The 24531-nt window shown below is 55.0% G+C and overlaps 1 protein-coding gene across 4 annotated transcripts in view; it reads left to right on the forward strand.

Annotated features, from left to right (window-relative positions):
* The window catches only part of RIN3 (Ras and Rab interactor 3), a 111471-nt gene that overhangs the window by 74956 nt on the left and 11984 nt on the right, over window positions 1–24531 (forward strand). For all 4 annotated transcript variants that reach the window (XM_036315828.1, XM_036315845.1, XM_036315818.1 and 1 more), the window contains exons 6-7: window positions 6591–8147; window positions 10340–10648. In XM_036315828.1, coding sequence (XP_036171721.1) covers window positions 6591–8147; window positions 10340–10648 — 1866 coding nt within the window. The remainder of the gene's footprint in view (window positions 1–6590; window positions 8148–10339; window positions 10649–24531) is intronic.

Here is a 24531-nt window from a genome sequence, read left to right on the forward strand (position 1 = left end):
CTAAGGTTCCGTCCATCCCCGGGTCCTGTCCATCCCTGGGTCCTGTCCATCCCCGAGTTCCGTCCACCCCAGGTTCCGTCCACCCCCGGGTTCCGTCCATCCCCGGGTCCTGTCCATCCCTGGGTCCTGTCCATCCCCGGGTTCCGTCCATCCCGGGTTCCGTCCATCCCCGGGCCCTGTCCATCCCCGGGTTCCGTTCATCCCCAGGTCCTGTCCACCCCCAAGTTCTGTCCACCCCCAGGTTCCATCCACTCCCAGGTTCCGTCCATCCCCGAATTCTGTCCATCCCTGGGTCCCGTCCACCCCTGGGTTCTGTCCACCCCCGGGTTCCGTCCACCCCCGGGTTCCATCCACCCCCGAGTTCTGTCCATCCCCGGGTCCTGTCCATCCCCGGGTCCCATCCACTCCCGGGTTCTGTCCATCCAGGTCCCGTCCACTCCCAGGTTCCGTCCATTCCCGAGTTCTGTCCATCCCCTGCACGGATGGAGACCGGAGCTGCGAGGGCGCACCCGGTCAGAGGCCGGGGCTCGGCTCTGAGATGCTCAGGCCTGAGCCAGGCCGCCCTAACCTGCGTTCTGTGACAACGAAGTGCAAAGAGCAGCGATTGCCAAGGGCCAGGACACACAGGCCCCACATATTGTCCCAGGCAGGCACTCTGTGGCGGAGAACTGAAACCCAGCCCAACTGGCGTAGCTCAGACAGGACTCAGTGAAGGGGCGGGGACCTCCCAGCAGCGGCGAAGACGGTCAGCGGGCTCTGTGGGCACAGCTGCTCCCCACACGCAGCATCCCCCTGTCAGCTCCCGGTTCCTGCCCACGTGCAAACGGAATAAGTTGCTTTTATCTTTTCAATTACAGTTGGCATTCGGTATCATTTTGTATTAGTTCCAGGTGACAGAGTCACAGTTAGACAACCATGCCTTACAAAGCACCCCCCCACCCCCATATTTCCAGTACCACCAGGCACCAGGCACAATTATTACAGTGTTACTGACTGTCTTCCCTAGGCTGTATTTTATATCCCCGTGCCTTTTAATCCCTTCACCTCTTTCACCCAGTCGCCCGACTTCCCTCCCCTCCGCAACCACCAGTTCTCTCTCTGTATCCATGTGTCTGTTTCTGTTAGGTTTGTTTGTTTGTTTTATTGCCTTTCTCTGACTGACTTATTTCACTTAGCATACTACCCTCTAGGTCAATGGTTCTCAACCTGTGGGTCGCGACCCCTTTGGCGGTCGAATGACCCTTTCACAGGGGTCGCCTAAGACCATCCTGCGTATCAGATATTTACATGACGATTCCTAACAGTAGCAACATTACAGTTATGAAGTAGCCACGAAAATAATTTTATGGTTGGGTCACAACATGAGGAACTGTATTTCAAGGGCCAGAAGGTTGAGAACCACTGCTCTAGGTCCATCCATGCTATCACAAACGGCAAGAATTCATTCCTTTTTTATGACCGAGTGATATTCCGTTGTACAGATGTACCAGAACTTCTTGATCTGCTCGTCCGTCTATTGATGGGCACTTGGGTCGCTTCCAGATATTGGCTGTTGTAAATAATGTCGCAGTGAACATCGGGGTGCGTCTCTTCTTTCCAATTCGTGTCTTGGGTTTCTTCTGAGATATTCCCGAGGTGGATCCTCTGGGTCAGTTCCGTCTTTAATTTTGTGAGGATCCTGCGCATTGTTTTCCGCAGCGGCCACGCCGCTCCGCATGGAATTGGTTCATGAGGCGCGTGTGTTCCCCATCCCTGGGGTGAGCAGTGTTCTTTTCCTGGCCTTCTCCTGGCTTTTCACGCAATGAGGGGAATGTAACACATATCCAAACAGTTGCACGGGCCCGCTGTTCAGGCGCGGGTGATGCTGTGTGTTTGCTTGAAAGGGAGCTGTTGTTGGCTTGCAGGCTCGGCACCACACGACAGCCCAGGACACTCGCTCGTGAGCTGACGGAAGAAACTCTGAGCTTGGGCTTGGAAAAGCCACCGTTGGAAAGGGCAGGCCAGGCGGTGAAGGAATAATCTTGAGGCTACACAACTAACACTGGGAGCCATTTAGCACTTACCTGCATGCGGTTGATCCTAAGTGCAAAGGAATCTGGAGAAAGCGGTGGTAACTACGGGTTAGACTTGCCGGCGTTCTCTGACTTGTCTGCGGTATGTTTCATAGGTTTAAAATATGTTTAGAAAAGGCGTAGGTTCTGTAGCTCTTCCGGGATGGCATGGAACTTGCTTTTTCCTTTATAGCACATATGAGAATTTTCCTAGTTATTGAAAACTCATTGAACACTCAAGTTGGAATGACTGTCCAACTGCCCGTCTTTGGGATTGGGATGCCACGGAAATATTTCTTCTCTGAACCCCTGGACTTTGGAGTGGCTTCCCTGGCATCTGGAATACTTTGCTGCATTTACTCGTGCCCTCTCTGCCCTGCCACTAGCCCGGGCTCCCCAAGAGGGAAACCTTCGTCACCTTTGTCCCCAGGGCCTACAGCCCAGCACCTGGCCTGGCCCCAGCCCCCTGCCCCCAAGGATTATAGGAGTGGACACCTGGCAAGAGGTATGTCCATATAAGGCAGGGGAGGCCAAGGGCCAGCAAAAAGTCCCTCAGTCCAAGGGCAGCACAGAGGCAGTGGAGGCAGGGCCCTCAGCCAAGGCCTGGCATTTTGCCACTAGACGCAGATGCCACAGCTTTGCCAACCACTAGCTTGCATGCCCGTGTTCCGCTTTTCCTCTGGCCTCGATGTTCTGCAGGCTGCAAAGAAAGTGACCTACTTCCTTTTTTTTTTTTTTTTTTTAGCATAAAACCCTGCACTGCCACTGCAATTCCTTAACAGACGTCCAGCCCCCAAACAGCAGCCCCTCAGGTCTCAGCTCCCCCACCCCTCAGAGTGGCATTGGCTCTGCCCTGCCGGGGTGCGGCCAGCAAGCTCTCTTAGGAGCAGGGGAGCAGTGCCTAGTCCCCCAGGCTCTGGGCCCATTTCCCTGAACCCCAATGTTTGCTCCATGCCTTCCAGAAACCAAATCCGGGCTGTAGGAAACGTGTGTTGTTTTGTTTTTTTAATCTGTGCAGGATGGACCCACCTTGCTCTCCTGAGACAGGCCGCCCAGCTGTTGGCCGCCCCACCTGTGGAGCTCCATGGCCCTCCTCGGTGCCTCCCTCCTCTCGTTTTCTCGTCTCTTCATTCTCTTGCCTTAAGACATCTTCCTATGGTTCAGGTCATCCCCGCTTCCCCATCAGAACTTACCTTGCCTATATCCCACACTTCAAAGCCCCTCTTCTCCCCTCTGGCTAAGCTAATCCACTGTGCAAGCTAAAGGGCTGAGCTCCTGCTCTGTGCCAAGCACCGCCTTGGTGCTGGAAATACTCAGATGGATGAAGCATTGTGGCTGCCTTCTGGAAGCTCAGAGTCGGGGGAGTGGTGGGGGAGTCTGATAAAATCAGAGAATACAGCCCAGTGATGGCCACTTCAGTCAGAGTGTGTGCCAAGGCTGGGAGCACGGAGAGTGTGGGTCAGGATGACTTCACCCAACAGGGAGCCAGTTTGCAAAGCTCTGTGCACATCACAGCCGTTGGCACAGAGCTTTGACCCTAGTCTTGAGGGATGAGGGAGAGCTGGCCAGGTGGAGAGGGTGGGAAAAGCATCCAGGCAGAGTGAACAGCATCAGCCAAGACTGAAGGTGGGGCAGCCCAGGAAGAAGTGGCAGAGAATGGGGTGAAGACTCAGCCGGTGATGCTGGAAAAGGTGTACAGAGCCCAGCCAGTGTGGCTCAATGGTTGAGCATTGACCCATGAACCAAGAGGTCACTGGTTCGATTCCCAGTCAGGACACATGCCCGAGTTGCGGGCTTGATCCCCAGTAGGCAGCTGATCGGTGATGTTTCTCTCGATGTTTTTTATCTCTCTATTTCTCTCACTTCCTCTCTCTCTAAAAATCAATAAAAATGTATTTTAAAAAGAAAAGGTGTACAGATTCAGATCCCACAGCCCTTGAGTGCCAGGCTAAAGGGCTGGAAGTGATTCTGAACAAACAGCCTACTATATGCCCAGCGTAGTGCCACAGGGAGAGAATGGATTGGGGGGGGGGGCAGACTATGGCCATGATCTAGGTGAGAAATAATGGGGGTGCCCAGGCATGGGTGGGCAGTTCTGTTTATGGACTGCCCCATGGCATCCACCTTCACCCAAAGGAGGGGCTTACGGGAGCTTGGAGGTGAGCATCAGGGACCTCCACTCACGTAGGGGGGCTGCTGTCCAGTTCACCTCTGAGTCAGGCTGGCTGCCTGCCCAGGAAAACTTCCAAGGAGGCAGCTTTGCTGGGGCTGTGCAGACAGGGCACGGTCTTCCACTGCTCACTCCCCGAGGCCAGAATTGCTGTGTGCTCGGTGCCAGGCACCCAGGAGAGTGGGTGAGTCATGGAGGTGTCAGGAGCTGCCTCCCAAAGTTACGTGCAAAGGCCTAGGCAGCTGTGAAGAACAGCTCGCCTAGGTGGTGTTGGCGGGGGGGGGGGGGCGCGCACCCCGGAGACGCCTCCTCCCTCCCAGCACTCTGTCCTCAGATAGTGGCTGTGATGTACACAGAGCTTTGCAAACTGGACAGAGTCCCACGAAGGCTTGTCACCCTTGCTACCGTGGAGACAGCTGGCCACAGCACTCGGGCTACCAGACACGGGGTCTCTGCCCAGGACGGAGCTGCACCCTGAGGCCCGGGGTCCTCCCGGTCATGGCCACGCCTCAGAGGGGATGCGCAGGCTCACGCGTCCTTTTCTCAGCAGCCCCCTTGTCCTGAGGTTGCACCCTGCTCACCTGGACGTGGTTGGCGGTCCCCTGGCCAGCAAGGGGGCAAACCCCTGAGTCCCTGGGAGTGCCCATCTCAGGCACACGCACTGCCCTCAGCCTTTGTGTGATACCCACTTTCTTTCGGTGTCAGGAGCCCGTTGGGTGCTTACCACATCCCCAGTTCTGAGGTGCACGCCACCCCTCACTCACGCTGGCCGAGCAGCTGAGATGGGAAGTGTCGCAAGTTCCCAAGAAGGGAGGCCACACAGCACAACAGCAGGCTCACAGGCCTCAGACCTGCAGACCGGCCCCGCACCCCAGCGCCTTCGCTCACCAGCCCGGTGACCGTGGCTGGTTCTTTTTTTTTCTTCTAAATATATTTTTATTGATTTCAGAGAGGAAGGGAGAGGGAGAGAGAGCAACATCAATGATGAGAGAGAATCATTGGTCAGCTGCCTCCTGCATGCCCCACACTGAGGATTGAGCCCAGGCATGTGCCCTAACCAGGAATCGAACTGTGCCTCCTGGTTCATAGCTCGACGCTCAACCATTGAGCCACACCAGCCCAGCTGGCTGTGGGCGGGTTCTTGACTCTCTCTGGGTCTCTTCTCCTCACATGTAATGCGGGATGGATCAGGACTTACACCGAAGGTCTGGGGTCAGGATCGGTGAGAGAGGATCCGGGTAGAGCCAGTGGCCCTCACCGCCAGGACTCAGGGTGGTCTGCCCTGTGACTGTGCTGGATGTTATTTTTGGTGGTTTTCTTCCTGATGAATCGTTCCCAGAAGTAAGGGGCTCCAGGGGAGCGTCCACAGGCCTGGCCCATCTTTAACAAGGGAGTCTGCACTCTGAATCTCTAACATTAACGGTAGACCCAGACCTGGGCCCCCTGGTCCAGGAGGAGCTGCCTGGGGCTCAGAGTGGCTGCAGGCCGACTGAATTGTTCTCAATCACCGTGCCTCTGCCCTTCGTGGAGGGCCCTGAGCTTCCGTCAGAGTCTCCACGGGGCTTGGGACCCAGACGTCAAGAACTCTGAGCTCGGTGACCCCCAATGCTCTTCCGTTTGGATGTCCCACGCTCCTCCCCAGAACACACCTGGCGCTGACCAGCTACGCCCGGATAGGGACAGGTGTGCCCTAATGGCCACAGCCGTGGGCTGCGTCCTGAGGGCTAGGTCAGGAGATAGGCATGGGCCGGAACGCCACCCAGCAGGGCGGGAGCCCCGTTTGCTGACACCCCTCCCACGGGGGATGGGCCGCTTCCTAGCGAGCATCCAGACTGACCAGACCAGGCGTTTTGCAGTGGCAGGTGCTCCCCACTCGGAAGGTCAGGCCTGAGCTCACCAGCCACAGTCCATAGGTGTGTTCTCCCCCACATGGAACAGGCCCCACGCAGCCACCCCCATTCTAGAGGTGACTAGACGGGGGCCTAGAAAGATCCAGCCACCTGCCCCGGAGTCCCCGGCCGGCCAGCTGCAGGAACTCTGGCTGTGGGCCCCTGCGTCCCCACACGGCCTGCACCGGGGTCACGGTGCCCTCCATGGCGGGCCCTCACACGCCAGGGACGGAGCTGACGCTGCCCCTGTCGCAGGGCGCCTGGCCCCACCCCAGCACCGCAGGGGAGGATCTCGCGGGGCTTCCCCTCTAGAGGCAGGAAGTGGTGGGAGAGGTTTGAAACAGTCCAAGAGGGGGAAACAACCCAGGGAGCAGAGAAGCAAACGCGGTACGGCCCTCCCAGCCCTCCCGTGCCCCGTCCCCACCCCACCCAGGGGCCCGGCTCCGGGACTGACCGCCTCTTCTCCTCTTGCTTCCACAGGCTTCTGGGACTCCTCGCTGAACCCCCGGCGAGTGGCTGGCAGCCCAGCGGAACCCCCAAGAGACCCAGCCCCCAGGGCGCCCCCAGCCTCCAGCCTCAGGTCCGCCTCCCATCAGGGAAACTGCGCGTGTGAGATTGAGCTCTCGGTAGGAAATGACCGCCTGTGGTTTGTGAACCCCATCTTCATCGAGGACTGTGGCAGCGCCCTGCCTGCCGACCTGTCACCCCTGAGAAGCTGCCCCCCTGGCCCGTTGCCTCCCACCTCTGACTCTACCTCACCCGCCTCCCGGTGGGCCCCTCGCCGCCCGGCGCCCCCACCCCCAGCACCTCCTCTCCACCCCCTCAGTCCTGCCCGGCCTCTTCCACCCCCTGCCCCAGCTCCGGCCTGTCCTTTGCCCAGTTCTCCCTCACCTCCAGACGCCCTTCCTCCTGCATCCCCAGCATCTGTCCCCCACCTGGCACCCCATGCCCTAGGCCCCCCGGACTATCCAAGCCAGCTACCCATGACAGCCTGTGAGAGGCCCCCATGCCCCCCCACAGGCCTGAGCCCCCTCAGGGAGGAAGAGATGAAGCCAGGGGCGGCCCCCAGCCCCTTGCAGCAGGCCCCCGCCCCTCCAGGGCCAGGGAAGAAGGGCGCCCCTGCTGCTCCTCCCCGACGCCGTCTCTCTGAGAAGGTCTCCCTGGAGGACCCGAATGTGGAGAAGATGGACAGGAGCACAACCGCACAGTGGGACCAGCCGGGTCTTTCCCGGACACCCCCACTCGACCTGCCTCCCCAGGGGACCTCAGACAGCCCTGGGGACAGGCCTCAGAGGACCACAGAGCAAGGACAGGAAGTAGTGGCCCAAGCCAGCCAGCTGGGCATCCTGCCAGAGTCGGCAAGGAAGAGCCGGCAACCCCCAGTCCCTCCTCCTAGGAAGAAGCGGATTTCCCGGCAACTGGCCTCGGTCCTCCCAAGCCCCTTGGAGAGTGCCGAGCTCTCCACGGACGGGGCAGCCCCTGAGAAACCCACCCCTGGCCCACACGAAGAAGCCCCGCGCCCTGCCTCCCAAGCTGGGACCCAGAGCCCAGAAGCCCAGGCCAGCGCCTGGCGCCAGAGCGCTCCAGAGTTCAAAGGCTCCCTGGCCTCCCTCTCAGACAGTACGGGGGTGCACACCCCGGCCACCGATCAAGACTCGTACTCGACCAGCAGCACAGAGGAGGAGCTGGAGCAGTTCAGCAGCCCCAACGTGAAGAAGAAGCCGTCCATGATCCTGGGCAAGGCTCGGCACCGCCTGAGCCTCGCAAGCTTCACCAGCGTCTTCCAGGCCTTCCTCTCCAATGACCGCAAGCTGTACAAGAAGGTGGTGGAGCTGGCCCAGGACAAGGCCTCGTACTTCGGCAACCTGGTGCAGGACTACAAAGTATACAGCCTGGAGATGATGGCGCGCCAGGCCTCCAGCACCGAGATGCTGCAGGAGATCCGCACCATGATGACCCAGCTCAAGAGCTACCTGCTGCAGAGCACCGAGCTCAAGGCGCTGGGGGACCACACGCAGTACTCCGAGGAGGAGCTGGGTCAGTTCGGGCGGGGGCTGGGAGTGGGCGGGAGGGAGGGATCATCCCAGATAATCCACCGTCCCCACCCCTCTCCTCCCGAACTAACTGAACTAATCCCTCTGCTGTTCTGCCTCGTGCTTCCCAGCTCTGCTCATGCGCCCACATCAGAGGCTGGGCAGGACCCCAGGATGCTCCTGGTTTTATTAGGGGGACGGTCACAAGGAGCAATTAGAGGCCAAAGGAGTATGGACCTGTGACTGCTGAGGGCCAGAGGCGGTCTCTGCAGGGGATGTGGCGGCTCTCGGGGATGAAGGAACCCGGAGGGCTGGGCCTTCCCCTCTCTCATTTTGCCGATGAGGAAACAATAGCTGAGACCCTTCCCCTGGGGACAGGGTAAAGCCAAAAAGACTTCCTAAGAATATTTCTCTACGGTCACCCAGGGCAACTGGACATGGGCCTGGTGTCAAGTAGACATGGGTTCAGATCAGTGATGGTGAACCTATGACACGCGTGTCAAAGGTGACACGCGAACTCATTTTTTTGGTTGATTTTTCTTTGTTAAATGGCATTTAAATATATAAAATCAATATCAAAAATATAAGTCTTTGTTTTACTATGGTTGCAAATATCAAAAAATTTCTATATGTGACACGGCACCAGAGTTAAGTTAGGGTTTTTCAAAATTCTGACACGCCGAGCTCAAAAGGTTCGCCATCACTGGTTCAGATCTTTGGTCAGCCCCCAGCGAGCTGTGTGGCCCACACCATCAGAGCCTGAGTTGGTCCGCCTGTAGAGTAGGGATAATGGCAGGTGGGTTGCAGAGCTGCTGTGAGATAAAACCTGGCTGGCTCCCATTCTACTGGATCAGTGGTTCTCAACCTCCTGGCCCTTTAAATGCAGTTCCTCATGTTGTGACCCAACCATAAAATAATTTTCATTGCTACTTCATAACTGCAATGTTGCTACTGTTAAGAATCGTAATGTAAATATCTGATACTCAGGATGGTCTTAGGTGACCCCTGTGAAAGGGTCGTTCAACCGCCAAAGGGGTTGCGACCCACAGGTTGAGAACCCCTGTACTAGATGATCAGGGTGCTCCTTGGATAAGATGACATTTGGGCAGTGAAGGAATAAGCCATGTGGAGTGACTTCTCCACGCAAAAGGAATAGAAGGTGGAAGGCTCTGAGGCAGGAGCAGGCATGGAAGGTGGCAGAGCAGCAAGGAGACCATTGTGGCTGGAGAGGCATCCACAGGGGAGTGAGCAAGGTGCTGAGTGAGAGAGGTCCCAGGGACAGATCACTCGGGCCTTGAAAGGCACAGGTAAGGCTGTGGTTTGTATTGTCCATGAGATGGAGCCGTTGGAGGGTTCTCAGCACAGTAATGTCATGGTCAATCATGCTATAACGGGAGGACGCTGGCTTCTGTGCTGAGAATGAACTGTAAGGGGCCAGAGCGAGAGGCTACCAGCGTAACTCAGGCAACAGATGATGGTAGCTCAAGTCAAGGTCAAACCTTGGTGGTGGTGAGAAGTCAGGTTCTGGATACACTAGATTCTTGAGACTGAAGACGAGTGGACTTGGGGATTGAAAGAGAGAATCAAGAATAAGTCCACCAGCCCTAACTGGTTTGGCTCAGTGGATAGAGCGTCGGCCTGCGGACTCAAGGGTCCCAGGTTCGATTCCGGTCAAGGGCATGTACCTTGGTTGCGGGCACATCCCCAGTAGGGAGTGTGCAGGAGGCAGCTGATCGATGTTTCTCTCTCATCGATGTTTCTAACTCTCTATCCCTCTCCCTTCCTCTCTGTAAAAAATCAATAAAATATATTTAAAAAAGAGTAAGTCCACCAAGCATTTGCTGGGTACCTGGGACCTCCAAGTATAGCTACACAGGTTGTACAACACTGTACAACTCCCATGTGAGCAGTGCCCTCCAAAGCTGTGTACTGCGGGCCGCCCTGGGAGTTTAATCTGTGCCGGGCCCTGTGACAGGCATTAGGATGCAGTGTAGCAGTCGGAGGGCTCCGCGTGTGGCTTTCTGTGGCATGCACTTCACGGTCTCCTGTGTCAGAACGGCGGTTTTACCTGCTGGGGCTGTGAGTATGTTTTCCCGGGATCAGAAGATGGGCCTGGCCACACTGTTGGGCGACAAGGCCCGGGGCCAGAATCCCTGCCCCTGGGGTCCTCACCCTACTACCCTCTCCCACCCACAGAAGCGATTGTGGAGTCCGCCTTGTACAAGTGTGTGCTGAAGCCCCTGAAAGAAGCCATCAACTCGTGCCTTCATGAGATCCACAGCAAGGACGGCTCCCTGCAGCAGCTCAAGGAGAACCAGCTGGTGATCCTGGCCACCACCACCACCGACCTGGGCGTGACCACCAGCGTGCCCGAGGTGCCCATCATGGAGAAGATCCTGCAGAAGTTCAGCAGCATGCACAAGGCCTACTCGCCCGAGAAGAAGATCTCCATCCTGCTCAAGACCTGCAAGCTCATCTACGACTCCATGGCCCTCGGCAACCCAGGTAGGCGGCCGGCCGGCCGGCGGGGCCTGGGCTGGGGCTCCCGGGGCTGCGATATTGTGTAGGTCTGCGACTCCTCCCCCACCAAGGCCTCCAGGGCCTCTGGAAGGCACTAGAGAAGCATTTACGGACTCAGAGGCCTGCTGGGGCAGACCTGGCATGGTGGGGATGCAGTTCCTGAGCACCTTGCAGGGTTGCCTGGGTCCCAGGAGGAGGGCCACGGTCGGCTGGAGGCAGGCAGGGAGGCCAGCCCAGGCTGTGCCTTTGTGTGAATTACGAAAAGGTGCTGTATTAGCTTTCTAGGGCTGCTGTGACAAAGTACCACAAGCTGGATGACTGCAGCAACAGAAGTTTATTCCCTCGCAGTTCTAGAGGCAGGAAGTTTGAGGCCCAGGTGTCCACAGGGACTTGCTCCCTGCGAAGGCTCTAGGGAAGGCTATGTTCCAGGCCTTGCTCCCAACCTCTGCTAATTCTTGGCTTGTGGCAGCGTCACTCCCATCTTCACATGGCATTTCGCCTGTGAGCATGTCTGTGTCCAAATGTCCCCATCGGTCATATTGGATTGAGGACCCACCCTGCTGCAGTACGACCTCATCTTAACTAATTCCATCTGCAACAACCCCATTCCCAAGTCAGGTCACATTCTGAGGGACTGAGGGTTATGATGTCAACTCGGGGCCCTGGCCAGTTTGGCTCAGTGGATAGAGCATTGGCCCTCTGAATGAAGAGTCTCAGGTTCGATTCTGGTCAAGGGCACGTACCTTGGTTGCAGGCTCGATCCCCAGCCTCAGTCAGGGCTCATGGGAAAAAAAGATGTCATCGTATGAATTTTGGAGGGACACAATTCACCCCATAGCGGCCACCTGATCAGCATGTATTCTTGTTCATGGGTCAGGTAGGCTGAGCGTGGCTGGGCTGGCTCCTGGGTCTGTGGTCAGAGAGGTTGTTTGGAGGCCGGCTGGTCTAGGATGGCCTTGCTCAGATGCTGGGTGGTTGATTGGCTGGTCTGGCACGGGAGTGACTGGGCCATGCATTTCTCATGCTCCAGCAGGTTAGCCCAGGCTTGTGCCCATGGTCATAGGCGGTCCAAGAGAACAAGCAAAGCCTGTGAGGCTCTCAGGGCCTGAGCTTGGACTGGCATGATGCCACTCGGAAATATTTCATCAATGTGTTTAGTCACAAGACCAGCCCAGCCCTTCTTAATGGGAAGAGCTGCAAAGTCAGGAGCCTCAAGGGATGCAGATGTGGGGAAGGGAGTCAGTGGGTCATTTATAACCGGTTTCTCACGGCACCCCTACAGGGGGGAAGCACAGGGCCCCGCACCAGGGAGCGCACCGCAGTGAGCAGGCGCTGGCTGGACCTGGTCCCCCAGTCACCCCGTCAGCGGATGCCCTGTGCAGCAAGCAGCCTGGGTAACCGTCCGTGGCAACATGGCCATGAGGAGTAGAAGGACTGTCACCTCTGTAGCCGCACAGACTTGGGGGCAAATTCCTGATATCACTTAGGCCTGTGTGACCTTGAACGAGTTAACCCCTTAAGGCCCAGTTTCCTCACCTGGGGACGCCGTTTTACAAAGAGGGGAACTACGACTCCTAAGGCCTCAGAAGCCACACTCGCTCCCTGGTGATGCAGAAACAACAGATGTTCAGTGTGGACCACTGAGCATAGCTCCCAGCAGGCCCAGCCAATGGTGGCGATTTCAGGAGAAGGATTCTCCCCTGCTCCCTGGGAGGGGGGCAGGCCAGTCTGGCCAAAGGCCCACAGAAAATATGGTCCGTATGTGACTGGGGGGTGGAGCATGGTCCACTCACTCTAGAAAAGCTCCCTTCAGAGACCTTCCCTTTGGAACTTCTAATCTGGAGAATCTCCCCGCACCTCCGCGCCCCCCCCCCCCCCCCCCACACACACACACACCCGGCCATGCTGGGGCTCAGGGCAAAGTCAGGGCCAAGACTGTCAGAGCGACCGCTTTGGGCCTGAAAAGGGCAATTCTGTTCTCAGCGAGTCCCAGTTCACTCAGAAAGCTTGGGCGTCCTGGAATTCTTTTAAACACACAATCTCTCGACTAACTTCAGACACAATGATTTTACTGACAGTGAATTCGCTCAGTGAAAACCAGAGAGCAGGGCATGGGGGAGGAATGTCTGCTTTTGAGAGAAGAAAGAAAGGAAAGGCCTGCCTGGCACAGCGTGTGGGAGAGCAGAGCAGCGGGGCGCTCAGGGTCCCCCGCCCTCCCGAAGACAGGCTGGGAGCTCCCCTGAGCCAGAAGCCAGCCCCAGTGGGAGTCTCTGAGCCTAGACATTCAGGCGGGGGGCCTGGCTCCATGGAAAGACTCCCCGCCAGGACAAGGTGAGTCCTGGGTGAGCACTGGACAGCGAGTCCTGCAGCTCCCAGTCTCACCCCTGCCCTGAGCAGTCTGAGGCTGCCCCTTCCCCTGGGAGCAAGCAGGTTCTGCTAAGAGCAGGGTCTTTGAACCCCAGCTTTGGTGCAGAAGGCAGGAGAGCATATCGAAAACACCTGGATGGCTTGGCCCCAAGGAGGTACTTACCTTCCGGAATCTTGATCTTCTCACTTACACAATGGGACTGAGGACGTCTCTCTCAGTGCTATTTTGAGGATCAGATGCAACCAAGTATATGTGTGTGTGTCCGATGGACGTGAGGATGCAGGAATGGCTGTCTCCTCACCGTGTTCCCCAGAACGTGGAGGCTGAACCCGCTCAGTGGTTTCCAAACTGGGTTCCAGGAGGCACCCCCCGGGGCCACCAAAGGGGCACAGGCAAGTGGGGCCCTCCCTGGCTTCACCCGGATCATCCTGCCTGTCCCTGTTTCACACATGGGGTTCCACGTGGGATTCTGTGCGAAAGAACCAGTTCTGCTGCGAAATCTTTTGGCTTTTTAAAAATCTTTCATTTGGAAATAATGTCAGACTTCAGAAACGTCAACAAGAGTGCATTCCCATGGAAATATCCACATATCGTCTGGGGATGGGTACTGTCCCGTTTGCTTTGTCATTTATGCTATCTCTGTGCACATTTCATTTTCTTTCTGAATCGCCTGAGAGTAAGTCACAGACATCTTGGCTGTTTACCCCTAAGTACTTTTCTAAGAATAGGGAAATTCTCCCACGTAACCACAGCGAAGTTGTCCGCTTTGCAAATTTGCATTGGCACTATTTTTAGCTGAGCCGCCATCTCTATTCCTGGTTGGCGCTTGAGCCGCCAAGGTCCCCGTTAGCATTTCCTCCCCCAGCTCAGCATCCAGGGTCGCGCATCATGTTTAGTCTTCGTCATGGGGACATCTCCACAGCCCTTCTTCGTCCTGGATGACATTGGTATTTTTAAGGAATAGAAGGGTCCTTCCCCATCCCCCACCTTTTTTTTTTTTTTTTTTTTTTTTTTACTTTTTTTAGTATTTATGTTGAATTTACTCCTGGGCCATACGTTTCTGTTTCTTTAGTTTCTTCTGGGATGTTTTTCCTCCTGTGCAGCCTCCTCTGCTGGTTCAGGAACCGTCTTCCCTTTTCAGTAGGATCACCTCCATGTGCCGGGGAGGGCTCTTGTCGGGGTTAACCTGCCCAGCAGCCCTGTAAGGTTCTGTGCTGCATCTTGGGAGCTTTGTTCACCTGGATGTGCTCAGAGACCAGAGAGTCTACCTCGAAACCCCTCAGTCCGCACTCTGAAGCACGTGCAGCGAAAATCCAGCTCTCTTTTGGGGGCCCCGATGCTGTGTCCGGCCCCACTGCTTGGCCTGGGCACACTGCCAGCTCCACCATGGTAACGATGGAGTGGCACCCACTGCTTCTGTAAGGTGACCTCCTTCGGATACATGGTGGCTTTTCGGCGACGCACATCCTCGATGGCCTGGGGCCATGGTTGGCAACCTGCGGCTCGCGAGCCACATGCGGCTTTTTGGCCCCTTGAGTGTGGCTCTTCCTAAGCCTTAGGAGTACCCTAATTAAATTAATAACAATGTACCTACCTCTATAGTTTAAGTTTAAAAAATTTGGCTCTCAAAAGAAATTTCAATCGTTGTACTGTTGATATTTGGCTCTGTTGACTAATGAGTTTGCCAACCACTGGGCCGTGTCACAGGTGTTCTTAAAGGGAACACAGAGATTTGAGCCTCTTGGTTTTCATGATTCTGTGGGGTTTTCTGGGTCAGGTGGAGAGCGAACCATTTTCAGGGGTCATCTCGGGCCGCTTTCAGAAAGAGGAAGACCAGTTTTTCTTTTTAATTAAAGTTCCTCATTTTGTCTTTGTCAGACGTTTCCTCGTGACCAGAGAGGGGCTGTCCATTTTCAGCCATACCCCCACTGACTCTTTAATTCTCCTGACTTGGACATTCAGCACCTTAGGACCAGGCCCTTGACCCCGAGCATCTAATCCACACCTCCCTCCCGCCAGACGCTCCCAGCACCTGGCTGCCCAGAATGGTCCCGCACCAGCAGCCCTGCATAGAGGCCCTGGAGCTGTTGGCCAGCGACTCCATGGAGGGCAGAATGCCAGCATGGGTCCTGCCTGCCTCCACCCCTGGCACATTCAGAGCGATCAGCCCTTCCTTCCCACCCTCCCTCCCACCCCACCCGCCCTGCCCCAGCCCCTCCATCTCCAGGGAAGAAGCTGGCAGAGTAATCTGTGGTCCAGCCATGGCCACTTGAGACAAAGATAAATATAGGGCCTGGCTGTTGACGAGACCTGTTGGAACAGTGGGCAGAGGGTTAAACCTGAAGGCACAATGCCAGGGCTGACCAGCAGACCCTGAACAACAGATAAATGATTACTCTGACACACTATTTCTGTGAAAGAGAGGGCTAAGGGACTGCCTGGCTAAAGGAACCAGACAGCCTCCTTTGCCTGCCTCTTCAGGCTCTTATTGTAACAGCAGTTTGGGATAAAGTTTATCTTTTAGATACAATCAGATGGATAAGTAATCTTGGGAGGACACATGTTTCTGCAGTTTCCTTTAAGCAAGGATACCTATAAATTAAGCATAAAGATTCCGGTAAACACCTGAGGGTCTGCAGGTGCACAGACTTGTTTGGAAAGGTCAAGGAACAATTAGGGGTAGCCGCCTTCGGCCAAATTCCCTAAGTCGGAATTTCCTCCTTACAAACTCTCCAACTAAGTTTCCTGTGCTCCCCGCCAGCACAAGGCCTGAGGTCACTGGCTAGGCCATCTTTTCTAGAAACATAGTTGGTATTTATGCCCAGGATACAGATGGGCCAGGATTCAAACCGAGCATGTTCTCACTCTGAAACATGTGTGCTTTTATTGCTATGCCGAGCAGCCAGCCTAGGAACAGATTTCAAGGTTCCTGATTCCTGACCAAGAGCTTCCTCCACCATTGCAGCAAGTGAGGGGCCCACATCAGGCAGAGGGGGTAGTTCAAGGACATAAAGGCTCTGGAAAAACATGGCCTCCATCCTCAGCCAGGAGCAGCCCAGCTTCTTGTGGGTGTCACGTGGCTCAGTGAGACCAGTTGGGACGTCTAGAATCATGTACCCGTTAATTTGACAAAGAAGTGATTCCCACCTCTTCAGTGTCCAAGACCAGATAGCTGGCCTGCTATTCGGGAGGCAAAGATTCAAGCCAAAGAACTCCTCTCTAAGATGGGAGGGGGAGAAAGGTAGGAGGAATGCAGTGTTTGCAAGTGTGGGATTCTTTCTGTTCTTTTCTTTCTTTCTTTCTTTCTTTTTTTTTGTTGTTGTTGTTGCTAATCCTCATTAGAGGATATCTTTTCCAGTGCTTTTCAGAGAGTGGAAGGGAGGGAGGGAAAGGGAAAGAGAGAAAGAGAGAAATATCCATGTGAGAGAGACCTGGATGTGCTCAATGATCGGAGAATCTACATCTGGGATATCTTTTCCTTCTGTGCAACCTCCTCTGCTGGCTTAGGAACCATCTGCTATCTCTGGGCATACTTAATTTTTTTTCTGAATCATAAGAGAGTAAGTCACATACATATTGGCTCTTCACCCCTAAGTACTGTTCCAAGAATAGGGAAAAGTACTCACCAGCGGCAGGGAGCTAACCTGCAACCCAGGTACATGCCCTTGACCGTGAATCAAACCCACGAGCCTTTGGTGCATTGGCCAGCGCTCTAACCAGTTAGCAACACTGGCCAGGGCCGTGGGATTCTTTAGAAAAGAATACAAAGAACCTTCTTCTACCATAGATAAAGGGCAGGCAATATCCCAGAGGGCAGTGAAAGCCGGCTGCCTTCTTCTGTCCCTTCAGCAGTCTGTCTCAGCACCCTAGACTTCAGGGAATGGAACCCGGCTTCTGACCCTGGGGGACAGGGTACCCAACAGCCAGGTGGTTGACTACAGGAGCCCAAGGGGTGGTCTTGGAGTCCCAAAGTCCCTCAGGCCCTTTGCCCTCCACCTCCCTGGCAGAGACCACACAGGGAGCTCAGAATCTGCAACTTTTCAGAGTGGGGCAGAGGCTGTGGGTTGGGAGGGGGAAGGAACCTCGATGGAGACCCTAAGACAGTGATGGCAAACCTATGACACACGTGTCAGAGGTGACACGCGAACTCATTTTTTTGGTTGACTTTTCTTTGTTAAATGGCATTTAAATATATAAAATAAATATCAAAAATATAAATCTTTGTTTTACTATGGTTGCAAATATCAAAAAATTTCTATATGTGACACGGCACCAGAGTTAAGTTAGGGTTTTTCAAAATGCTGACACGCCGAGCTCAAAAGTTTTGCCATCACTTCCCTAAGAGCATGAAAAGACAGGCCTGTGACATTGACTGGGGTGGAGAGGACAGAGAGAGGTCAGGCTGTGGCTGTTTTTAAATCTGTGTTGAAAAACATCGAAACTGATTTCTGATGACAAAAGTCACTCATGTTTGTGGTAGGAAAAAAGATGAGTATTTTGATGGATTTCTTGGTGGTGTTTTAGAAATAGATACAGATAGGGAGCTAGCTAGGTAAGTAGTTAAGGAGACACTTGTGGCTGTAACAGAAACACCCTGCAATCTCTAACTTGACGGAAGTTTATTTCTCAGTCATGAAGTCCAGTCGAATGGAGGATGGTTGGGGGCGGGGGCCTGGGCTCTGCTCCATAGAGTCACTCAGGGAGCCAGACCCAGGGAGGCTTTCTAAGTGCCCCTGGGCATTGACATCCAGGAGAGAGAGACGCACATATGAACCAGGCCTGGTAGTGAAGCACAAGCTTGCTTTTACACCCCACAACAGAAGTGGGGTTCAGACCCTCTAAGACAGCGGTTCTCAACCTGTGGGTCGCGACCCCTTTGGCTGTCGAACGACCCTTTCACAGGGGTCGCCTAAGACCATCCTGCATATCAGATATTTACATTACAATTCATAACAGCAGCAACATTACAGTTATGAAGTAGCAACGAAAATAATTTTGTGGTTGGATCACAACATGAGGAACTGTATTTAAAGGGCCAGAAGGTTGAGAACCACTGCTCTAAGGTGTCATGTTCAGAGGATTATTAGACACTAGAGGCCTGATGCATGGAAATTCGTGCAAGAGTAGGCTTTCCTTCCCCCAGCTGCTGGCACCGGCTTCCCTCCGGCACCCAGGACCCAGGCTTCCCTCCTTTGGCTGCCCGCAGACACCCGGGACCCAGGCTGGCTTCCCTCTGGCCCCAGCTTTGTCAGGAAGGACATCCGGAAGGACGTCTGGTCTAATTAGCAAATTACCCTTTTATTATTAGACATGTTACCCTCCTGTCTTGCCTAATAACCATGTCTGACATTCCTCACATGCCAGTAACCCAGCAGGCACTGTGTTAATCACTTCCCACCTGTCTCATTGAACCCTCACAACCACCCACAAGTTGTGGGCACTCTTGCTCTCCCCATTTTAGAGCCGAGGAAACTGAGGCTCAGCGAGCTGAGGCAGCATGCTCAGGGTCCTGCCTGGGCAGGTGAGTGGCAGACCTAGAACTTGGACCCAGGTGCTGTGCTGAGCTGCTGCATTCTCCTACCTGTCCAGGGTGTCCGGGGTCAGAGGTGACCTCAGAGGAGATGGGCCCACGTCATGGGCGGCCTCAGGGCCTCCCAGGCAGGCAGGGACTTTTGGCTTCAGGTCTCTGAGCCCACACCTACTCGGCTGGCTGGCTTGCGGGCCGAGCTCTCCAAAGAGGAACCCAGGGAGCTGGAGTGATTTCTTCGGGGATGTGGCGTTGCTCAAAGCAGAACTGAGACCGAAGCCGCACCTGCACGCAGTGCAAACAGCCGGACAGGACAGCTTCGGGGGCTCCGTGGGGGTCAGGGACAGCTTCCCATCTCAGTCAGTCAGCCAGAGGAGCCACCATCTGTATAAAACACCCCTAACAGAAGGCTCCCGCTGCCCGAGTAACGGTACAGCCTCCTGCTCTAGAGGCTGTCTGCTTCCTGCCACCCTACGTTTTCATCAAATACTAGTAGGTCCATTTATCCAGCAGCTTAACAGACATGCGTGGATGATACAGATATTGACAGAAAAACAGTCCCTGTCTTTAGGATGGTCACAATTCAGGCAGAAAAACAGCACCAAACAAACGACATCCGTGCAGAGAGATAAACGCAATTCATTCGCGTAGCAAATATACTTATTCAACACCTACCACAGGCACTGGCGAGGCGTTTCGTATCAACAGTAAGCACCAGAAAGTCCCTGCCCGCACAGACCTTCCATTCCAATGGGGAGAGGCAGGTGCGCAACAAGGAAACAAACACCAAACACATCCTCAGATGCTGGAACACGCTACCTGGGGAAACCAGGAGGGGTCGGGCAGTGCTGAAGGAGTTTGCTGCCTGGGGTGGGAGGTCGGGGTGGGGGTAAGGACTTCTCTGATTCATTAACACAAATATCAGTGTTAATATTTGTTTTTTCATTCATTCTGTTTATTTCCGAGGCATGCGGCCCACTGGCCTTGAGTTTGACGTGCTTGACCTAGTTGGTGGGTGAGGGGTCTTTGGCAAGACTTCCTAGAGAAAGGACGCGGCTATAAGGGGGAACCGTGGAGGAGGTCAGGGCCAAAGCGGGTCCCTGCTGAGAGTCTTGTGCTGCCCCAGGATGGTCACATCAGTCAGAGGCCAGTCAACAAATTGGGGGGCCAGGGGGGCGGGCAGTTATAAGACGGGCAAACCCTTCCTCTCGATCGGGGGTCTGCACACTGCGGCCCACAGGCCCGCTCTGGCCCGCCACCTGGAACGGTCACATCCACTCGTTTACGCAGTGTCTGCGGCTGCGTTTGTTACAATGGCTGAGCTGAAGAGTCAGGACAGAAACCATGTGGCCCATGGAACTAAAATACTTACTATCTGGCCCTTTACAGCAACACACACACACACAATTGCCAACTCTTCTTTTAGATAATGCTTCCTAGAAGAGAAATCCTTCTTTTCAATCCAGCCACTCATCTGATGCTCACAAGGACCCGAGTAACATACGGAGTGAGTTTTATTATTATGCCCATTTTTCAGATGAGAAAACTGAGGCTCAGCATGCGTGGCCCCAGATGGCTCAGCTAGTTAAGTGGCAGAGCTGGGGGCCCGTTAACCCAGTGTGCCTCCGTGTGCGTGAGCCAGGTGAGCAGGCTTCAGCCCGTTTTCATCAGACTCTCCTCCTCTGACATCTCCCAGCCAGTGAAACACCACAAGGCTCGAACCAGCTCTTTGAAATGTGATCGGCTCCCCCCATACCTACAGGTGGGAAGCAGACATCACTGGGAAATGCAGGCTGCAGCCCAGCGGGGCTTCCGGAGGCGCAGTTAGAGGGGCGAGATATCTGATTCATGAAAGACAGATTCCCATCACAGGAGGGCGTTTTGCATCTGTGCCTCGGCATCCCAGGGCGCTGCCTGGGGCCCCACCACGCACAGGGCTGAGACTGGGCCTGGGCTCCTGGCCTCACCGGAAGGAGAGAGCTGCCCTGACCACCCCTGGGCGATCAGCGGGAGCTGGTGCCTGTAAAGGTTGCTTGAAGCTTGTGTTTGTCCGCGAACAGCTCTCAGGGCCCAGAGCCCATGGGGCCGTTCCTCACGCTCACGGGGCAGAGAGGCCAGATTCTAGGCCCAGCTCCACCTCTGGCCAGCTGTGGGACTTGGAGCAAATGTCTCGCATCTCTGAGCCTCAGTTTCCTCACAGTGAGGTCGGCCTTGATGGACCCAGGACCATGATGTGTTAAGTCAGCTCGTGCCAGCCCAGGAGAGCTACTTGTGTACGTCTCTGTGCCCTCCTTGTCCATGTGGGTAGAAGCTGAAATGGAGCACTGTGGAGATATTTACGCTGTGGGAATTGGTAAACTCTACAAATCCGAACTCTTTTTTCTTCAGAGAACCAGTCGTGAAGCATTTCCCAGCACACCCCTGTCTAAGGCCCATAGCAGATCCCAGTATCTTTGACCATGGCCCCAGCCCTGGGCAGGACAGAGGAGTGACCCATGTGAACACACGCAGGCCTCAGTTCAGCCCACTGCCCGGGTCCTATGTCCCAGGCTCTGTGGTAGTGACTGGATGCTGAGGCAGAGGCTCAGAGTGGTTAAGCGACTTGGGAGCGGGAGCCATCCAGCTGTGCTTGAGGGTGTGGGAGGGGACGAGAAATCAGTAAGGGAAGGGTAGGAAGGGTGCCCCGGGCACAGGGAATGGTGCATGTGAAGGCACAGAGGCCTAAAAGTGCCTGTGGAGGTCAGAGAATGGCCCATAATTCAATGAAGTGGAGTGCTAGGTGGAAGGTAATGGAGGCGGAATGTCGTTCTGAGTTGGAAGTTGCAAAGCAGAGTGTAGAGTAAGCGCCGGGAGCTGGGGCAGTCCAGGAGGGCTTCGTGGAGGAGGCGGAACTTGAAGCAAGCGTGTTGACGTAGCAGGAACATGGGATTGTGCGTGTAATAAAGCTAGATTCAAGTCTTGGTTCACCACCTCCTAGCCATGTGACCTTAGACCAGAAGGTTAACTTCTCTGGGACTCACTTTCCTCATCTGTGAAGTCGGCGTAATGACTCTAACACAGCTCAGAGTTGGTTTAGGAGTTCACTGGTATAATGAGTTTGTAAAATACTCAGCGCGTCTTCAAAGGCGCGCACAAATGTTGGTGCTGTGTGGGAGACGGAGGCGCGGCCTTTGGAAGGAAAGGCGAGGGCTTGCCAGGTGGGTGAGTGGCGAAAACCAAAGCAGGAATGCAGGTGACTTGCTCTGAGGCAATCGTCTAGGCCATGTGGCTGGAGGAGAGGAGGGTCAGTCACGTGGGACGGGTGTCTGTGGGCCGATTGCAGAAGGCCTTGAACATCAGGGTAAGAGATCTGGACTGGATTCCCTAAGCAGTGGGGAGCCACTGATGGTTCTTGCGAAGAGACGTAGCATGATCAGAGCTGTAACTTGAGATGAGTTGGTAGACAGAGTAGATCACAGGACAGAGAGCCTGCTGGGGGGCAGGCTTAGAGAGTGGGGCTGGGGAAAGCAAAGGATGACACAGGAGGCAGTCAGGAGGAAGACACCTGGGCTCTGGTCTGGCTGGCCACAGGGGAGAGAGGGCCCCAGAAGAAAAGGGGGACTCCCCAGCCTTGCATCTCAGCACTTGGGGGGAGAGGGGGATGGGTCCCTTGATGGAAACGGGAGGCCTCAGTAAGGGCTGGTTTCCAGGAAAAGATGATGTACACCCTGGCTTGGCCCCCGATGGGGAAGGACTCATGGAGTCTCTGTAAAGGCTTATCTGAGTTGGTGCCAAGGCCCCAGCTCTGAGGCCTTGCTGGGAACTCAGCAGTCATCCATCACCCATTCATTCATTCATTCACCCATTCATTCCTCCAGCACCGTGCCATGCCCAGCACTGTGCCATGCTCTGCGTACTGGGGCGACAGAGAGCTGCTCATGGGTAGGTGGAGGGACAGATGCAGCAGTCCCCTGCAGTGGGTGGCTGAATACACCATGGTGGGAATCGGAGATGCGCCCCAAAGCCCGCCTCTGATGCACTGGGTCAGCCAAGATTCTCAAGAAGAGAAGAAAGAGAAAGGGGCAAAGGACTCTCCAATCCCACGGAGCACAGAGCTTCCTCCTCCCCACCCCCCACCCCCGTCTCTAAGTCCTCAAACCTGGGCCCAAGCTGGACCACCTTTTGGCTGAAAGTCACTGTCCCTCCAGCAGGGTTTCCCATCTTGGCACTAGAGGCAGTTGGAGGCTGAGTAATTCTGTATGGTGGGGGGCTGTCCTTGCACCGTAAGATATGTAGCAGCATCCCTGGCCTCGACACCAGGGGGACCATCACTCTAGTGGTGACAACCAAAAAAGCGACTCCAGATATTGCCACACGGCCCCTCAGGGATAAGTCCCCCTGCTGGAGAACCACGGCTCGAAAGCAAATGGCGTGCCTGACTGTATCCCGCGGTGCGTTATTCATAGAACACCCCAGAAGACGATGTTCTTGGAGCCGGAGTAGAAATTCCGTCAGCCCAAATCCACACGTGAGCGCCAGTGAATTCCAAGGCACAGGCAGGCTTTGCCTCACATTCCTGCTGTCTGACTCTCCTTGTTCCTAACTCATAACTCAAACAGGAAACGAGTCTCCTGGATGCCGGGATTCTCATCATTCCATTATCGCCATGAAAAACAACCTGGGGCACAGAACAGCCTTTCCCTGGGAACCGATTAGTCGTGTCCCGGCTCCTAAAGGTTTATGGGAAGGCTTTCTCCCGCCGGGGCCGATTCTGCGCCGGGAGGGCGCGGGAGCCTTGGAACAAATCTTCAGAGAGCCTCGCTGCACCGAGCTGCATCGCGAATGGTCTTTAGCGGGTGCTTCCGAGGGAGCTTGGTGGGAGCCCTCCGTGGAAAGCGGCCCATGGGATTCTCACCAAAACCCCCTGGGATATCATGTCCTCTGTGTCAGTTCACCGGTGACTGGAAACGCAGGCTCAGAGACGTGAAGCCATGAGCCCAAGGTCGCACAGCTAGGTAGCGGTGTGCTGGGACTCGCTGCGGGTCTGCCTGCCTCTGCTGGTCAGTGCTGTGTTACCAGCCCCTTCAGCCTGTTCATTTTACAGGCAGGAAAACTGGGGCCACCCGAGAAAACGAAACATGGGTGTCGGTAAGAGCTCACCTTTCCATGGCACTTTATGGGTTGCAAATCACGTCCGTATTATTTTCCTCATTTTGTCCTCTTGAAAACCTGAAAGACCATCAGGGCCTGTGTTGCTGGCCCCATGTTGCAGATGTAAAAACTGAGTGTGGCCAGGAAAAAAGAAGGGAAAAAACTGAGCGTGGCCAGGAAGGCAGGCCACAGGCACTCCTTTCTCTGGAAAGCAAACCAGGATGAGTGGAACTATGGAGACACCCGTGCCCACGCAGAGCCCACTGAGGCGGGGCTGGTTCGTGCTTCTCGGGGTGCGATCCCCAGAGGGGCTGGGATATTCAACACTGAGCTCCTGTCTTTCTTTGAAAGAAACTCCGTACCCCTTAGTAGTCACTCCCCATCTCCTCCTCCCCCCAGTGCCTGGCAGCCACTAGTCCGCTTCTGTCTCCCTGAATTTGCCGATCCTGGACATTTCATATGAATGGAATCATACAAATACGTGCAACATGTGGTCTTCAGGGATTCCTCCTTTCGCGTAGCATAATGATTTCAAGGCTCATCGGTGTCGGAGCATGTACCGGTAATATGTTCTTTTTATGGCCAGCGGGTGTCCCATTGTCTGGATCGACCACATTTTGTCTGTTTGCTTACCAGACGATAAATATTTTTGCTGTTTTCTGCCTTTGGGCTTTTATGAATGATGTTGCTATGACCGTGTGAGTACAAGTCTGTGTGTGAACATTTCTCTCGGGTGTGTAACCGGGAGTGGAATTACTGGGTCAAATGTTAAGATGAGTAATCGTTTCAGTATTTAAAAAAATAAAAATTAGTGCACAAAAATCTGCGATGAACAAAAACATC

This window comes from Myotis myotis, unplaced genomic scaffold, assembly GCF_014108235.1.
Source record: "Myotis myotis isolate mMyoMyo1 unplaced genomic scaffold, mMyoMyo1.p scaffold_m19_p_1, whole genome shotgun sequence".
Lineage (NCBI taxonomy): Eukaryota > Metazoa > Chordata > Mammalia > Chiroptera > Vespertilionidae > Myotis > Myotis myotis.